Source organism: Oncorhynchus mykiss, chromosome 21 (genome assembly GCF_013265735.2).
Source record: "Oncorhynchus mykiss isolate Arlee chromosome 21, USDA_OmykA_1.1, whole genome shotgun sequence".
NCBI classification, from domain to species: Eukaryota; Metazoa; Chordata; class Actinopteri; order Salmoniformes; family Salmonidae; genus Oncorhynchus; species Oncorhynchus mykiss.
The window spans coordinates 50,617,022-50,634,756 of record NC_048585.1 but is presented as its reverse complement, the minus strand read 5'-3'; the positions used below and the strand labels follow the sequence as shown (position 1 = coordinate 50,634,756).

Here is a 17,735-nt window from a genome sequence, read left to right as displayed (position 1 = left end):
CAATAAAACAAACACGCACACAAACATGTGGGAAACCAGAGGGTTAAATAATGAATATGTAATGGGGGAATTGAAACCAGGTGTGTAGAAAATAAAGACAAAACAAATGGATAATGAAAAGTGGATCGGCGATGGCTAGTATGCCGGTGACGTCAACCGCCGCGCGCCGCTCAAACAAGGAGAGGGACCGACTCCGGCGGAAGTCGTGACAAGAAAACTGTGTATGGATCAACAACCTCTTAGTTACTACACAATACTAACCTAACTGACAGAATGAGAAGAAGGAAGCCTGCACAGAATAAAAATATTCCAAAACATGCATCCTGTTTGCAACAAGGCACTAAAGTAATACTGCAAAAAATGTGGCAAAGCAATTAAGCCACTTTTTGTCCTGAATACAAAGTGGGGCAAATCCAATAAAACACATTACTGATTACCACTCTCTCCACTCAAGCATAGTGATGGCTGCATCATGTTATGGGTATGTTTGTAATCGTTAAGGACTGGGAAGTTCTTCCAGGATAAAAAAATGAAACAGAATGGAGCTAAGCACAGGCAAAATCCTAGAAGAAAACCTGGTTCAATCTGCTTTCCATCACACTGGGAGATGAATTCCCCTTTCAGCAGGACAATAACCTAAAACACAAGGCAAAATCTACACTAGAGTTGCTTACCAAGAAGACAACATCAATCAAATCAAATTGTATTGGTCACAAACACATATTTAGCAGATGTTATTGCGGGTAAAGCGAAATGCTTGTTCCTGAATGGCCGAATTAAAGTTTGGACTTAAATCTGCTTGAAAATCTATGGCAAGATCAGACCTTGACAGAGCTTGGAGAATTTCGAAAAGAATAATGGGCAAATGTTGCACAATCCAGGTGTGGAAAGCTCTTATAGACTTACCCAGAAAGACAGCGGTAATCACTGCCAAAGATGCTTCTACAAAGAATTGACTCAGTTGTGAATACTTATGAAAACAAGATATTTCTGTATTTCATTTTCAATAAATTTGCTATAAAAAAAAATCTAAAAACATATATTTTCACTTTGTCATTATGGGGTATTGTGTGTAAATGGGTGAGAAACAAAGTCTGTAACACAACTAAATGTGGAATAAGTCATGAATACTTTATGAAGGCACTCTATCTACCTCAATTACCTCATACCCCTGCACATCAACTTGGTACTGGTACCCCATATAGCCAAGCAGTGGAGGCTGCTGAGGGGAGGACTGCTCATAATAATGGCTGGAACGGAGCACATGGAATGGCATTAAACACATGGAAAGCATGTGTTTGATGTATTTGATACCATTACACTAATTCCGCTCCAGCCATTACCACGAGCCCGTCCTCCCCAATTAAGGTGCCACCAACCTCCTGTGTAGCCAAGTTATCGTTACTCATTGTGTATTTATTATTACTTTGCTATTTTCTTTCACCTGCATTGCTGGAAAGGGCCCGTAAGTAAGCATTTCAATGTTAGTCTACACCTGTTGTTAACGAAGAATGCGACGAATATAATTTTATTTACTGTGATAATGGCCAAAATAATGGCCTGCCCAACATATTTATACATGACTCTAAGCATGATGGAATGTTAATTTCTTAATTAACTCAGGAACCACACCTGTGTGGAAGCACCTGCTTTCAATAAACTTTGTATCCCACATTTACTCAAGTGTTTCCATTATTTTTGCAGTTACCTGTAAGTAACCATTTAAGTACTTCTTCCATGGGGAAACTCACTCCCATCACAGTTAAATTGTGAAACAGGGACATCTTGTGGACAATGAGGAGAAGAACAGAAAAGGCTGTTTGGAACTGAACTTTCTCTGGATGTGGATTTATGACAATGACATCATTGAGGTATACACTAACAGGTGGCTTTTTCAAGCTCAATTCACAGCAGTGAAATGGCTGTTGTGTCAGAGTGAATGGTCTGTCCAACCTCTCAGTGCCTGGCAACTCAACTCCTGCAACTGTTTTATCACTTCCTGTAGAATGTAGTTGAACATAAAGCAAACAGAAACACACAACCAGATGCTAAACAGAAGGGAGCATGCAAATGTATTTTTGTTGCGTTGCACAAAGCAAATATAGGAGCTATTTTAACTTTGGGTTAGGGTTACACCCTGGAAAATTTTACTCTGGGCTCCTGGGTGGTGCAGTGGTCTAAGACACGGCACCTCAGTGTTAGAAGAGTCACTACAGAGCCTGGTTTAATTCCAGGCTGTATGACAACTGGCTGTTATTGAGAGTCCCATAGTGTGGTGCATAATTGGCCCAGTGTTGTTAGGGTTTGGCTGGGGTGGGCTGTTGTTGTACATAAGACTTCGTTCTTAACTGACTTGCCTAGTTAGATAAAGGATAAATACATTCAGTAAACACATACAAGCATTGACACATCATGCAACACAACAGCATTCCCTCTTCTTATCTCACCTTGGTATTGGCATCTTTCCTGGGATTTCCATTCAGCAGCTCTCCAGATTCTACTCTCCAGAGTCGTTTGGCCCACTCCTCCCTCTGGGGCAGCATCATGGTCTCTGCTGCCAGGTACCTGTCTGGTGGGATCTGGCTCATGGGGGGTGGCAGAGCGTTGGTGCTACCCACCGTGGCTGGTCCTGACCAGCTGTTAGTGGCCGGTGTTGCCTGGGACTCGGGCTCTCCACATCGGCCTTTAGGCCACCTCTGCTTAACACTCATAGAGAACCAGCGCTGACTGCTTCTGAAGGAGCCTCCTCCTGTTAGGTTCTGTTTCTGGTTCTTAGCCAGAGGGTACGGTGGTGGCGGGGGCTTGAACTGAAACTCCAACCTGGGAGGAGGACCACCACATAGGCCGGTTAATGACGCCGGGCCAGGTAGAGATTCGGAAAGGGAATTTGTGCTGCCTGGATTAGGATGGCCGTTTAGTTTTAGCCAGCCATTTTGATGAGCTACTATTTGGGTGAGGTCTCCTTCAGCCTGGGGGTAATCCTCCCATGGACAGCTGGGGAGCTGGCCCCCAGGGTCGTTTCCGCGGGCGATGGGGAAATCCCTGTCCGCTCTTTCCTCAGGGGGGGAGGTGTTTCCGATCCCGCTGTCTCCGTTGCTGCTGGCGCTGCCATTCTTACCGGTGCTGCTGCGATTCTGTTGCGTGTGGAGGTGGTGGGCTGAGTCTCTGTCCAGCCTGGTTCTAAGCCTCTCCACTGCCTCCCCCATTTCACAGTATAAGACAGATACAAACTGGAGAACGGAGGGGGGAGTGAGGGGGAACTCCAGGCAGCCCTGGGTGTCTGGGTCGGGGGTGCAGTCGATGCCGAAGCGCCCTGTGATGCCCAGGTGGTCACTGTGGTGGCACAGCTCAGGGTCGATGAAGAAGACGTGGCATGAGGTACTCAGGGGACCGTTCTGGCCAACGTGGCCGCCAGAGATGTGTGCAGTGGTGACCAGACAAAAAAAGCGCCTGTCCTCGGAACACACCACGCCCAGGACAAGGTTCTCGGCAGGGAAGGCGGCCAGGACGGCTCCTGTGTCATCACAGAGGCGGACGCAGTCGAACATGATCTTCATCATCACCAGCGTGTGGGTCTCCTGCTCTGTGCCCATATGTCTGATACACCCGCGGATCACCTGTAGGCAGTCGTCCTCTGAGCCGTGTCTGGACAAGGCCAAGATCAGTTCAGTAGAGCCCAGGTAGCCCACCACCATGGCTGTGTTCAGAATACTCCAGTCTCGATTCACATCATCCTCCTGCTCGTTGAAAACAGAGTCGCCGTCTGCCACTCGGGCGGTTTCCTCCGCAGAAAGGAAGACAGGCTGAGTTTTGGAGTTCAAAGGCTGGTTCCAGTGGGACATGTCAGGTTCTGACACAGGTCTTGGATTAGCTGGGTTGGCATTTACGGAGTTAGATGACGAGTTGCCAGAATGGGCCGAAACAGTGCGAAAAACTCCCCCCTTCTGAAAAAGCTCCTTTCCCTCTATTCTAGAAATCCTTAACTCCTCGTCGCTGGAGGATAGGTCCACCAAGGGCCCACTCCCGACAAGCACCACCAAAAGTAAGGGGCCTTTACAGGTGCCAATCAACTGCACCACAACCTCATGGGATGCCTTTGCCACATCAGTTCCGTTGACGCTCACTATACGATCCCCCTGCTTCAGTCCCACATGGTCTGCAGGGCTGCCCTCCAATATTCCACTCAAGAGGCACGGGCCTTGTCCCGATAAGGTAAACCCGTATCCTACACGTCCTCGAACAACCTCAACCCGTCTGACTTCATGAGGAGAGGTCAAATCCAGACGCCTCCGCGCCCCTTCAGCCTGTCCCGGCATCCTCATCCTGAATGTGGCCGTTTTTTCAGATGCAGAGCGTTGGAACCGAATGTCACTATGGAGTGGTATCTTTTTAGTGCCAACACTGAAGTGTAAAACACTAAAAGTAGACAAGAGAGAGAGATTTAAGCTGAGTGAGATACAGTGTATTAAATAATGATTAGGCATAGGCCTACTGTAACATTATTTTTAACAAACTGAAACTGTAACACTTATCATGTGATATCATTATGGTACACAACATATTGTTTGTTATACAATGTATAAACTAAATAATAATGGTGTGATACAATGTATTGTGCACAAAAGCCATAAAATATATTTCCCCATTATTTTAGAAACATTCACTGTAAAGAAAATACTGTAAGATTTCATTCTGCAGCAATAATGCTGCACACTATAACAATCTCCAATTTTTTTTAACGAAAATATATACATGAGTTGTTATAGTTTAAGCAGACAGGTGTGGGTTGAAGAGACCATTTAGCCTCGTTCCATGTCAGCGTGCAAATGAACCATCTCCTTGCCAAAGAGTAGACAGCGCCAGCTGGCCCCCTTCTCGAGAACCGTTCAATCAATGCACGAGCATTCAAGCGAGACGTTTGTTAAAGAAACATGCTCGAGCGCCTTGATTTGGTTTCGTTTGACATCGTTTCTCTACCGCTCTTGGTTAAATGTTTACAAAACAGCAGACTAGTTCGGCATTGTCCATCAAAATACAACAAAACAAAATATAGCCTTGCTAAAATATTTCCTAGTATTAAATGTAAAGTAGTCTCCCACACTCTCGACGTCTAGATATAATGTTGCCAGTGCTGAGACTGAAATTACCGTTTAAAAGCTTCATGAAGTCAGTTTAAAGGTTGCATACTCCCAACAGTACAAACGAGTTAGAAATCCACACGTGCGTAGTTTCCGTAACATAACTTATATTTTCCAAAGTTTCCCTCCAGTATTATGCTATTCCATATACCACGGATGACAAACTCCACCCGCCTCCATTCATTGTTGGGGAATACAAAGCGTCTTTCATAGTAACCATGACATCGTTTTCAGAGCACGTGATTTCTTACGCCAATCCCCCAGTCTGAGAGCTCAATATTCAAATATTTGCGGTGATCCTATTGGTTCTGATCATCTGAAATTGATAGCCTAAATAAAAACATTGTTGATGTTGTTCAGGTCACATTTCAAACACATATCATTACCAACATGCGCTAATTTACACTTTACTAAGCATGACAAATAACTATGCAGATGTAGCCTAAATGGCTATTAAATGCAACCACCACAAAAATAATAATGTATATATAACAAGCTAATTAACATGACAGGATGAATTACACCTCTTAAGAGGTGATCATTTGTTGCATCCTGCCAGGAAAGAAAAACAACAACAAAAAAACAGTGAATTATGGTCAAAATGTTGCAAGGTTGCAATAGGAGTGAGTCACATGGTCCTATTGCACACCACAGTCAAATAGACACAGTGAGTCAGTCAATGGAAACAGTGAAAGCCGAGAAGTTTTATGCATGTTTAGGCCTACTAAAACTCTGGACAAAAACCTTAGACCTTGTAAGATAGTGAAGTGATAGATAGTCATTTGAATCAAATGAGCAGGCTATTGATATTTTTTTGTATATTTTTCTGTATATTATTTAGCTGTTTTCACAAATCTAAAATGCAAAGCCTATATGTGGCAAAACTACATTCAACTCCCTTCTATTTAATCCCATGGTTTCACATGAGAGAGCACTTCAAGACAATGCAGTTTTAAGTGAGTTAATGGAACTGTCATCTCAAATTATCCACAACACTAACCATTTCCTAGATTTGTCTAATTACGATGTCTTGCACTTTCAATCGCTCAATGTGATAAAAAAAATGGTTTTAACAACATATATTGTATATCCCTTCCCTCTGAATGAGGACTTTTTCAGTCAAGGCACTAGCTGTCATATCAGATATATCACATTCAGATACACTACCGTTGAAAAGTTTGGGGTCACTTAGAAATGTCCTTGTTTTTGAGAGAAAAGCACATTTTTTGTCCATTTAAAATAACATAAATTGATCAGAAATACAGTGTAGACATTGTTAGTGTTGTAAATGACTATTGTAGCTGGAAACGGCTGATAATTCATGGAATATCTACATAGGCGTACAGAGGCCCATTATCAGCAACCATCACTCCTGTGTTCCAACGGCACGTTGTGTTAGCTAATCCAAGTTTATCATTTTAAAAGGCTAATTGATCATTAGAAAACCATTTTGTAATTATGTTAGCACAGTTGAAAACTCAATAAATCAATCAATAAAACTGGCCTTCTTAGACTAGTATCTGGAGCATCAGCATTTGTGGGTTCGATTACAGGCTCAAAATGGCCAGAAACAAAGGTCTTTCTTTTGAAACTCGTCAGTCTATTCTTGTTCTGAGAAATGAAGGCTATTCCATGCGAGAAATTGCCAAAAACCTGCAGATCTCGTACAGTGCTGTGTACTACTCCCTTCACATAACAGAGCAAACTGGATATAACCAGAATAGAGAGGACATGTACACTAGATTGTCTAGTTTGAGAAACAGACAAGTCCTCAACTGGCAGCTTGGTTAAATAGTACCCGCAAAATACCAGTCTCAACGTCAACAGTGAAGAGGTGACTCCGGGATTCTGGCCTTCTAGGCAGAGTTGCAAAGAAAAAGCCATATCTCAGACTGGCCAATACAAAGAAAAGATTGGCAAAATAACACAGACACTGGACAGAGGAAGATTGGGAAAAAAGTGTTATGGACAGATTAATCTAAGTTTGAGGTGTTCGGATCACAAAGAAGAACATTCGTGAGACACATACAAAATGAAAAGATGCTGAAGGAGTGCTTGATGCCATCTGTTAAGCATGGTGAAGGTAATGTGATGGTCTGGGAGTGCTTTGGTGGTGGTAAAGTGGGATATTTGTACAGGGTAAAAGGGATCTGGAAGAAGGAAGGCTATCATTCCATTTTGCAACGTCATGCCATACCCTGAGGACGGAGCTTAATTGGAGCCAATTTCCTCCTACAACAGGACAATGACCCAAAGCACAGCTCCAAACAATTCAATAACTATTTAGGGAAGAAGCAGTCAGCTGGTATTCTGTCCATAATGGAGTGGCCAGCACAGTCACCTGATCTCAACCCTATTGAGCTGTTGTGGGAGCAGCTTGACCGTATGATATGTAAGAAGTGCCAATCAAGCCAATTCAACTTGTAGGAGGTGCTTCAGGAAGCATGGGGGGAAATCTCTTCAGATTACATCAACAAATTGACAACTAGAATGCCAAAGGTCTGCAAGGCTGTAATTGCTGCAAATGGAGGATTCTTTGACGAAAGCAAAGTTTAAAGGACACAATTATTATTTCAATTAAAAATAATGATGTATTACCTTGTCAACGTCTTGACTATATTTCCTATTCATTTTGCAACTCATTTCATGCATGTTTTCATGGAAAACAAAGACATTTCTACGTGACCCCGAACTTTTGAACAGTAGTGTAGATGTAGGATCTTAATTTGAGCCAGTTTGATACAGCAGGAAAATAATCCAGCAGCAACAGAAAATGTGAATGGTGTGGATTATATTTCATGCACTTTTATTTTAAGGGTTGATACATTTTTCATAAGGGAAAATCAAGTCTGCCATTTGAAAGTGGAAATTCAGAAGCCTTTTAAAACCTCAAATACACTACAAGTTAAACATGTCTGTCACGTCCTGACTTTAGTTCCTTTGTTATGTTTCTTGTTTAGGTTGGTCAGGGCGTGAGTTGGGGTGGGCATTCTATGTGTTGTTCTAGTTTTGGTTGTCCATGTGTTTGGCCTGGTGTGGTTCTCAATCAGAGGCAGCTGTCAATCGTTGTCTCTGATTGAGAACCATACTTAGCCTGTTTTTCCCACTTGTTTTGTGGGTAGTTGTTTTCTGTTTTGTGTATTTGCACCTTACAGGACTGTTTCGTTCACTCTCTTTGTTGTTTTGTTATTCAGTGTTCAGTTGATTTATTAAATATTAACATGGACATATACCACGCTGCGCATTGGTCCGATCTTGACTACTCTTCCTCAGATGACGAGGAGAATCGTTACAATGTCCTGCATCGCAAAGAAGTTCTCAGGATGATCAAATTAAGATCCTACATCTGTAGTATGTTTTGTTACACATTATACAGTACCCGTCAAAAGTTTAGACACATCTTCTTATTACAAGGGTTTTCTTTATTTTTACTATTTTCTACGTTGTAGAATAGTGATAGACACTAATAGTGAAGACATCAAAGCTATGAAATAACACATTGAATCATGTAATAACCAAAAAAGGGTCAAAAAATCTAAATACATTTTATATCGGAGATTCTTCAAAGTAGCTACCCTTTGACTTGATGACAGCTTTGCACACTCTTGGCATTCTCTCAAGCCTACTTCACGGGGTAGACACTTGGAATGCATTTCAATTAACAGGTGTGCCTTGTTAAAAGTTAATTTGTGAAATGTATTTACTTCTTAATGCATTTGAGCCAATCAGTTGTGACAAGGTAGTGGTGGTATACAGAAGATAGTCCTATTTGGGAAAAGACCAAGTCCATATTATGGCAAGAACCGCTCAAATAAGCAAAGAGAAACGACAGTCCATCATTACTTTAAAACATGAAGGTCAGTCAACCCGTTCAGTCAATTTTTCAGTCGCAAAAACTATCAAGCGCTATGATGAAACTGGCTCTCATGAGGACCGCCACAGCAAAGGAAGACCCTGAGTTACCTCTACTGCAGAGGATAAGTTCATTAAAGTTACCAGCCTCAGAAATTGCATCCCAAATAAATGCTTCACAGAGTTCAAGTAACAGAAACATGTCAACATCTACTCCAAATTTGCGATTTTTGGTTCCAACAGCCATGTCTTTGTGAGACGCAGAGTAGGTGAACGGATGCTCATGGTTGCTACCATGCTGTATTTTCATGTGTTGCTGCCATGCTATGTTGTTGACCTTAGTTCTCTCTTTATGTAGTGTTGTGGTGTCTCTCTTGTCGTGATGTGTTTTGTCCCCGCAGGAGGCCTTTGCCGTCATTGTAAATAATAATTTGTTCTTAACTCACTTGCCTAGTTAAATAAAGATTAAATAAAATTAAAATTAAAATCTCTGCATGTGTGGTTCCCACCGGGAAGCATGGAGAAGGAGGTGTGATGGTGTGGGGGTGCTTTACTGGTGACACTGTTTGTGATTTATTTAGATTTCAAGGCACACTTAACCAGCATGGCTACCACAGCATTCTGCAGCGATACGCCATCCCATCTGGTTTACGTTTAGTGGGACTGTCATTTATTTTTCATCAGGACAATGACTCAAAACACCTCCAGAATGTTACTGTCAGACCGGGTGTTGTATGTGGAGGATGAGGGCTACAGTAGATATCTCAGATAGGGGGGAGTGAGGCCTAAGAGGGTTTTATAAATAAGCATCAACCAGCGGGTCTTGCAACGGGTATACAGAGCTGACCAGTTTACAGAAGAGTATATATAGAGTGCAGTAATGTGCCCTATAAGGAGCATTGATTGCAAATCTAATGGCCGAATGGTAAAGAATATCTAGCCACTCGAGAGCACCCTTACCTGCCAATCTATAAATTATGCCTCCGTAATCTAGCATGGGTAGGATGATCATCTGAATCAGGGTTAGTTTGGCGGCTGGGGTTAAAGAGCAGCGATTACAATAGAGGAAACCAAGTCTAGATTTAACTTTAACCTGCAGCTTTGTGCTGAGAGAAGGACAGTGTATCGACTAGCCATACTCCCAAGCAATTGTATGAGGTGACTACCTCAAGCTCTAAACCCTCAGAGGTAGTAATCACACCTGTGGGGAAAGGGGCATTGTTTTGGAGGTGTTCAGAACAAGCTTAAGGGCAGAGAAAGCTTGTTGGACACTAAGAAAGCTTTTTTGTAGAGCGTTTAACATAAAATCCGGGGAGGGGCCAGCTGAGCTATGCTGTTTATGTAAATTGAGAAAAGTGTGGGGCCTAGGATCGAGCCTTGGGGTACACCCTTGGTGACAGGCAGTGGCTGAGACAGCAGATGCTCTGATTTTATCAAGGCAAAGGGTGGCTACTTGGAAGAATCTAAAATCTAAAATATATTTTGATTTTGTTTAACACTTTTTTGGTAGGAAATAGGAAAAATAAAGAAAAACCCTTGAATGAGCAGGTGTGTGCAGACTTTTGACTGGTACTGTATGTTATCATTTAATATGAAGTGTTATTGTTTGGAGATCATATTACATTACAGTACACACAGTGTGAATGCTGACTTTATGTCGGCTACATTATAACAATATTTAGGATGAAAGGGAGACAATATTGTATCAGGAATAGTTGAAAGAGACAAAAAATGACAACAGAACATATGTTTTTATTTCAGTCATACATTTCAAACAAGTAGGCTATGCTAGTTGGAAGATGCATACACCATAACAGGACACACATTAGAAAATAAGTGATACAACACCAAATGCCCATGCCTTTTGTCATTAAAATATAGAATTTGTGGACAAACGTTGTCTTTTGTTAATGTGAATAAGCACAGTATTTTCCTAGCTTGTAGATATCGCTCAAAACGATCAATGAATGGTGGAACTTGTCTTAAAGCAGCCTCAGCCATACACCTCTGAACCCTCACCCCTGACCTCTCACTCTCTCACAGCAACCACTAGATAGCCATGCTAGAAAGGACAAAACCGGCCTCAGCACTGATGAGCAAGTTGCTTTTTCCTCTCTCTGCCATTGACCATTCAGGTCAGGGGTAAGGTTAGGGTGAGATTGACATTATTTACTCTCAATCAGTTGTTAAAAAGTGAAGCATAGCCATATTATAGCATATAACACATAGCCATGTACCATAAAACACATAGCCATGTAGCATATAACACATAGCCATGTACCATATAACACATAGCCATGTAGCATATAACACATAGCCATGTACCATATAACACATAGCCATGTAGCATATGGCATTTATTTTCTAGCATAGCCATATAGTGAGCACCACCGGGACGCAATTTCGATACAGCTATGACTTTTCGTAGCAGGTTAGGAGAACTTACGCAGCAGGTTAGGATAATTAATGTAGCAGGTTAGGAGAATTAGGTTAAGGTTAGGGAAAGGGTTAGGTTTTAGGGTCAGCAGAAATGCTCACCTAACCTGCTACGAAAAGTCACTTGTATCGAAGTGGCGTGTTTTTAGGGAGTCCTGACCACCACCACCCTCCTTGACCCCTCACTGGACCCTTCATCCCTGGCCTGGCTCTTTGACCCCAGGCTGGGCAGCAGCACCCCAGGCTGACGTGGGGGCCGTCAGTGGCTGGATCATCTTCTCCAGCAGGTTCATCATGCGCTCCTGGAGCTGCAGGCTCTGCACCTGGAGGAAGTTCTGCTGGTGCATGACGCGGCGCACCTCGCGGCACGTCTCCTCCACCGCCCGGCTCACCTTCCGCTGCTCCTGCAGCATGGCCTCCATCACCTTCAGCTTCCGCCGCTTCAGAGACAGGTGCTGGTGCACTTTCTTCCTCTTGGCCGGCGCCGGGTGGGAACTGGACAGAAAGGGGTTTTGTTAGTTAAAGCAATGGTAACGACATAATTTATAGAGAGTTATACAAGCATTCAAGAGTTCTGTTTGTAGGGCCATTTTTGATCAAACTTGGTAAAGCGGTTTCACTACAAAATAATGGGAAATTAGGCAGTTTAGCTCAATTCCCCAGCTTGATACCCCTCCCCACCCCGCCCCCCCCCTCTCTCTCTCTCTCTCTCTCTTTCTCTCTCTCTCTCTTTCTCTCTCTCTCTCTCTCTCTCTCTCTCTCTCTCTCTCTCTCTCTCTCTCTCTCTCTCTCTCTCTCTCTCTCTCTCTCTCTCTCTCTCTCTCTCTCTCTCAGGAGGTGTCCTCTTTTTCTTTCTCTCTCTCTGTTTCCTCATTTGAAGCCCAATATGTAAACATGGCCTTACTCGGGACAGGGAAGTCCAGAGTGCAGGCTGCCAGAGCTCTCCCATCCAATCAGGTCCTTCCTCATCTCCATCTCGTCCGAGGAGCCTGTGTACTCCGGAAGGAAGCCCGTGGGGAGGCCCTCTGCATGGGACATCGAGGCCTCTGTGGAGGTGGAGGGGCCAGGAGACTGGAGCTCAAACGAGTTCATAGTCCCATTGTCGTCAGTCTTGGTGAGGAGCTTCTCTATTGCTTTGTAGTACGGCCAGTCGGGTGTCCCACCGCTCCCATTGGTTGTGCACTTCATTTTCCTGTCAAATAAGGAGTTAAGGATGGTATATATTGGTTTGGGTAAAGTAGGTGACATAAGAAGTCTTGGTTTCTAAGTATCATAGCAGCCTGTATTGATTTCTAGTTATGCAGGATGCTCAGACACCTGTGGAGTTACATTCCAACGTAGCCTACTTCAGTTCTTTCTGGATATTAAAGTGCATTCATACAATACAAGATTTTTGTGGATTTATGTTGCCACCTTTTTCAACCCCCACCCCCCAAAATAAATAGAAGGTATTTCTTACACTTGCCTGTACTGGAAAGACATGTTGGTGATTTTCATCTTTATCTCCTCCCGGTGGCGTTGTTCTCCAGTGAGCTCAAAGAACCTCTGGGCCATCTTCTCGTAGATCTTGGCGTTCCTCTTACATTTCTTCAGCTCAGCGACATTCTGTTCCCATACATACAGAAGCCCCTTCATCTCTGCATCGGTCCAGTTTCGGGCCCTTCTGTGCTTCTCGCTGTGGCCCGGAATGAGGTAACTAAAACTCTCCTCTGCAGCCATTTTGAAAGCCCTCTCAAAAGCACTCTCTTCCTGTTTTGGTTCTGTAAACAAAAATAGGCCCCAAAAACGGTTTAGTTTGAAGCCCTTCTCTGCTGTCTAGCATTATGTCAGTGGAATGTGGTTGCAAACAGTCACACACCGCTCTGCCTGTGCTGTGCCCTTCCCCCGAGCTTAGCTGAAAGAGGACTCAAAATGGGCCCTAGGGCAGGAGAGGGATCCGGTTAAAAGCTTTTAAATGGAGGAAATCGTCACTGTGATGTCAAGTTGCCCTAGCAACTAGGAGGAGGCCCCTCTTTCTCCCTCCCTCCCCCTCTCTTAACCACTCCCTCTCTTTCACTTCCTCTCTCTCGCTCTCTTGCTCCAATGCCACAACAAAAAGCTTTTAGCTGAAAGGCAATGAGGTATACCAGAGATTACAGGAAAAACAGATTTGAAATATGAGCCTTGGGGGAGGGAGTAGAGCAAGAGAGCAGGTGTCATTTGTTTCCTTGGCAACAGGCCTTTGGACTGGGCAGGCTGCCAAGATGTTAAAGCATTTAAATGCTTTTAATAACAGACAGGGACTGGCTTTTTGCAGTCAAAGTGGTGCAAACAGGAGTATATTACTCTTCACTTGAGGAAAAGACACCTACATTTTTTATCAAAAGCAGCATACTTGGCAGTGTGTGGATACTATTCTCAATGCACAATTAAATGATATGCAAATGATATGAAAGTGCAGGGGGAACAATTGTATTGAAATGGGAATGTATTGGTAGTTGTAGAGTACATTCAGGGGGGGAGTCAGTGTATTCTAATTATCCAAGACAATGGGAGTCCTTTCGGTAGGTCAGCTTATGTGTGGACAATTGAACACCCTCCCCCACCCACACCACAATATGGACCTTGGCCTGCAAGGGTGAGCTCAGCATGTTATTTCTCTCTCAATTCAATTCAATGGACTTTATTGGCATGGGAAACATGTTTACATTGCCAAAGCAATTGAAATAGATAATAAACGTAAGTGAAATAAACAATTAGAAATTAACAGTAAGCATTACACTCAAAAAAGTTTCAAAAGAATAGAGACATTTCAAATGTTCTAGTATGGCTATGTACAGTGTTATAACAATGTGCAAAAGGGCAAATAAATCAACACAAATATAGTTTGTATTTACAGTGGTGTTTGTGCTTCACTGGTTCACCCTTTTTGTGATGACAGGTCACACATCTTGCTGCTGTGATGGCACACTGTGGTATTTCACCTAATAGATTTGGGAGTTTATCCAAATCTGATTTGTATTCAAATTCTTTGTGGGTTTGTGTAATCTGAGGAAAATATGTGTCTCTAATATGGTCATATATTTGGCAGGAGTTTAGGAAGTGCAGCTCAGTTTCCACCTCATTTTGTGGGCAGTGTGCACATAGCCTGTCTTCTCTTGAGAGCTAGGTCTGCCTACGGAGGCCTCTCTCAATAACAAGGCTAAGGGAAAGGGGGATACCTAGTCAGTTGTACAACTGAGTGCATTCAACGGAAATGTGTCTTCCGCATTTAACCCAACCCCTCTGAATCAAAGAGGCTGCCATAATCGACATCCACGTCTTTGACTCCCAGGGAACAATGGGTTAACTGCCTTGCTCAGGGGCAGAACAACAGATTTTTACCTTGTCAGCACGGGGATTCGATCCAGCAACCTTTCAGTATGCTCACTGAGTCTGTGCATAGTCAGAGTTCTCCTTCATTTGGGGTCAGTCACAGTGGTCAGGTATTCTGCCACTGTGTACTCTCTGTTTAGGGCCAAACTGCATTCCAGTTTACTTCGTTTTTTTGGTTAATTCTTTCCAATGTGTCAAGTAATTCTCTTTTTGTTTTCTCATGATTTGTTTGGGTCTAATTTTGTTTCTGTCCTGGGGCTCTGTGGGGTGTGTGTTTGTGAACAGAGCCCCAGGACCAGCTTACTGAGGGGACTCTTCTCTAGGTTAATCTCTCTGTAAGTGATGGCTTTGTTATAGAAGGTTTGGAAATTGCTTCCTTTTTAGATGGTTGTAGAATTTAACGTCTCTTTTCTGGATTTTGATCATTGGGTATCGTCCTAATTCTGCTCTGCATGCATTATTTGGTGTTTTACGTTAGATACAGAGGATGTTTTTGCAGAATTCTGCATGCAGTTTGGTGTTTGTCCCATTTTGTGAATTATTGGTTGGTAAGCAGAACCCAGACATCAAAGGGTTCTATAACTGTTTCAAGTATTTTTAGCCAGATCCTAATTGGGATGTTGAATTCTCTCTCTCTCTCACCCCCCCCCCCCCCCCCCCCTCTCGCTCTCACTCTCTCTCTCTCTCTCTCGCTCTCTCTCCCCCCCCCCCCCCCTCTCTCTCACTCTCTCTCTCTCTCTCTCTCTCTCTCTCTCTCTCTCTCTCTCTCTCCCCCCTCTCTCTCTCTCTCTCTCTCTCTCTCACTCTCTCTCTCCCCCCTCCCTCTCTCTCTCCCCCCCTCTCTCTCGCTCTCTCTCTCTCTCTCTCCCCCCTCCTCTCTCTCTCCCCCCTCTCTCTCTCTCTCTCTCTCTCCCCCCTCTCTCTCTCTCACTCTCTCTCTCTCTCCCCCCTCCCTCTCTCTCTCCCCCCTCTCTCTCGCTCTCTCTCTCTCTCTCCCCCCCCCCTCTCTCTCTCTCCCCCCTCTCTCTCTCTCTCTCTCTCTCTCTCTCTCTCTCTCTCTCTCTCTCTTTTTCTCTCCCTCAATTCATTTCTAAGGGGCTTTATGGGAAACATATGTTTACCTGGCCAAAGCAAGTGAAATAAACAATACATTAAAGTGAGAAGAAATACATTTAACATCAACAAAAAAACAAGAAAAGAGAGAGAGAGAAAGGGAGGGAGAGGCATTGTAAAAACCACCAATATTGATCTGTTTATTTACTGCATCTTCCCCCTCTATTTGTACTACAACTATTTTCACATTGCTAAAACACTGATAATATAACACTTGAAATGGTTATCTTTTTTGAACCTTTTTTAGTGCAATGTTTACTGTTCATTTCTAATCGTTTTTTGTTGATGTTAGTTTTAGCAATGTGAAAATAGTTGTAGTACTAATAGTGGGGGAAGATCCAGTAAATAAACATATCAATATTGGTGGTTTTTACAATGTCTCTCCCTCCCTTTCTTTCTCTCTCTTTCTCTCAGGTTCACTCTCTCTCTCTCTCTCGCAGATTTAACTTCTTTAGGAAAACAGCCCTAATGTTGGAAATTAACATCATTATGTTGTCATCCAGAGTCACATGTATTTATTTCCCAAGCTATAGCACACAATATATTTGACATACAAGAGGTTTTTGGTCTGAGTTTGGTCTGCTTTGCATTTTAATTTTTGGCATGGAAAAAATATTGCGATATCGGTATCACCCCGGGCCTACAAAACAGTGTGCACTGATGGATACGAGCCAGTATACTGTAGTCAATGGCAGGTTTCAATACTAGTTTCCATTATACTGTAGTCAATGGCAGGTTTCAATACTAGTTTCCATTATACTGTAGTCAATGGCAGGTTTCAATACTAGTTTCCATTATACTGTAGTCAATGGCAGGTTTCAATACTAGTTTCCATTATACTGTAGTCAATGGCAGGTTTCAATACTAGTTTCCATTATACTGTAGTCAATGGCAGGTTTCAATACTAGTTTCCATTATACTGTAGTCAATGGTACGTTTCAATACTAGTTTCCATTATACTGTAGTCAGTGGTAGGTTTCAATACTAGTTTCCATTATACTGTAGTCAGTGGTAGGTTTCAATACTAGTTTCCATTATACTGTAGTCAATGGTAGGTTTCAATACTAGTTTACACAAAACACTCTGGAGACAACATGGACGTAATAGTGTCTGTTCGGTTAGCCTGCTGAGATCTCCAACAGGAGTACATAGTACATCCTTTTCTCACCTTGGAGCTTGCTTTTAAAGAGGGCTACATGTGAAAACACCCCCAACCAATCCTCAAATTTCCAAGAAGGGGCCTCATTGAAGTCGAAAGAGATTATATTGCCACTAATAGACGGATCCATCTGTGACTTACCATCACTTTGTCTTTATTAGTGACACTTTCTGTCACTATGTCTTTACACTATTTTACCCTTATTTGACCTCCTGGTCCATCTGCTCCATAGAAACTGACAGTCGTTTAATCATGCCATAACACTGGCAGCTTCTCACAATCCATCACTGCTGTCACTTCTCTATAGAAAACATCCATTATTGAAATGGACAGAGAACTAGAGGTTTATGTTAGAGCACTTACCAGACACTGTTATCCAAAGCAACTTACAATAAATTGATTACATACATTTTTTGTAAGTGTTCCCTGTGGGAGTTTGAACCCATGATCGCTGCTAAGTCACACATGACCACAAAACACTACATATTGATGTGTTTTCATGTCTGTCCTGAAGTGGCAAAAGATGGCAGAAGAGCAAACCTTGCTTCATATGTATTTCTAGTTCTATACTTAACAAAAATGTAAACGCAACATGTAAAGTGTCGGTCCCATGTTTCATGAGCTGAAATAAAATATCCCAGAAATGTTCTATAGGCACAAAAAGCTTATTTCTCTCAAATTTT

General features: G+C 42.8%; 2 protein-coding genes across 4 annotated transcripts in view; both read right to left on the bottom strand.

Annotated features, from left to right (window-relative positions):
- The window catches only part of LOC110500660 (regulator of G-protein signaling 12), a 78,168-nt gene extending 72,823 nt beyond the window's left edge, over nucleotides 1-5,345 (bottom strand). For both annotated transcript variants that reach the window (XM_036958126.1, XM_021578147.2), the window contains exons 1-2: nucleotides 5,148-5,345; nucleotides 2,448-4,416 (exon numbers count right to left, since the gene is read on the bottom strand). In XM_036958126.1, coding sequence (XP_036814021.1) covers nucleotides 2,448-4,322 — 1,875 coding nt within the window. In that variant the 5' untranslated portion in view covers nucleotides 4,323-4,416; nucleotides 5,148-5,345. The remainder of the gene's footprint in view (nucleotides 1-2,447; nucleotides 4,417-5,147) is intronic.
- Nucleotides 5,346-10,722: 5,377 nt separating this feature from the next.
- msantd1 (Myb/SANT-like DNA-binding domain containing 1) lies at nucleotides 10,723-13,474 on the bottom strand. 2 transcript variants are annotated; one of them, XM_021578144.2, is made up of 3 exons: nucleotides 12,886-13,474; nucleotides 12,331-12,618; nucleotides 10,723-11,921 (listed from the first exon to the last, which is right to left on the bottom strand). In XM_021578144.2, exons 1-3 carry the CDS (start codon nucleotides 13,143-13,145, stop codon nucleotides 11,621-11,623), a joined length of 849 nt encoding a protein of 282 aa, XP_021433819.2. In that variant the 5' UTR covers nucleotides 13,146-13,474; the 3' UTR covers nucleotides 10,723-11,620. The 2 variants fall into 2 exon arrangements, with proteins under 2 accessions (XP_021433819.2, XP_021433820.2); XM_021578145.2 differs by having other exon boundaries at nucleotides 12,892-13,472.
- Between the last annotated feature and the right edge of the window lie 4,261 nt (nucleotides 13,475-17,735).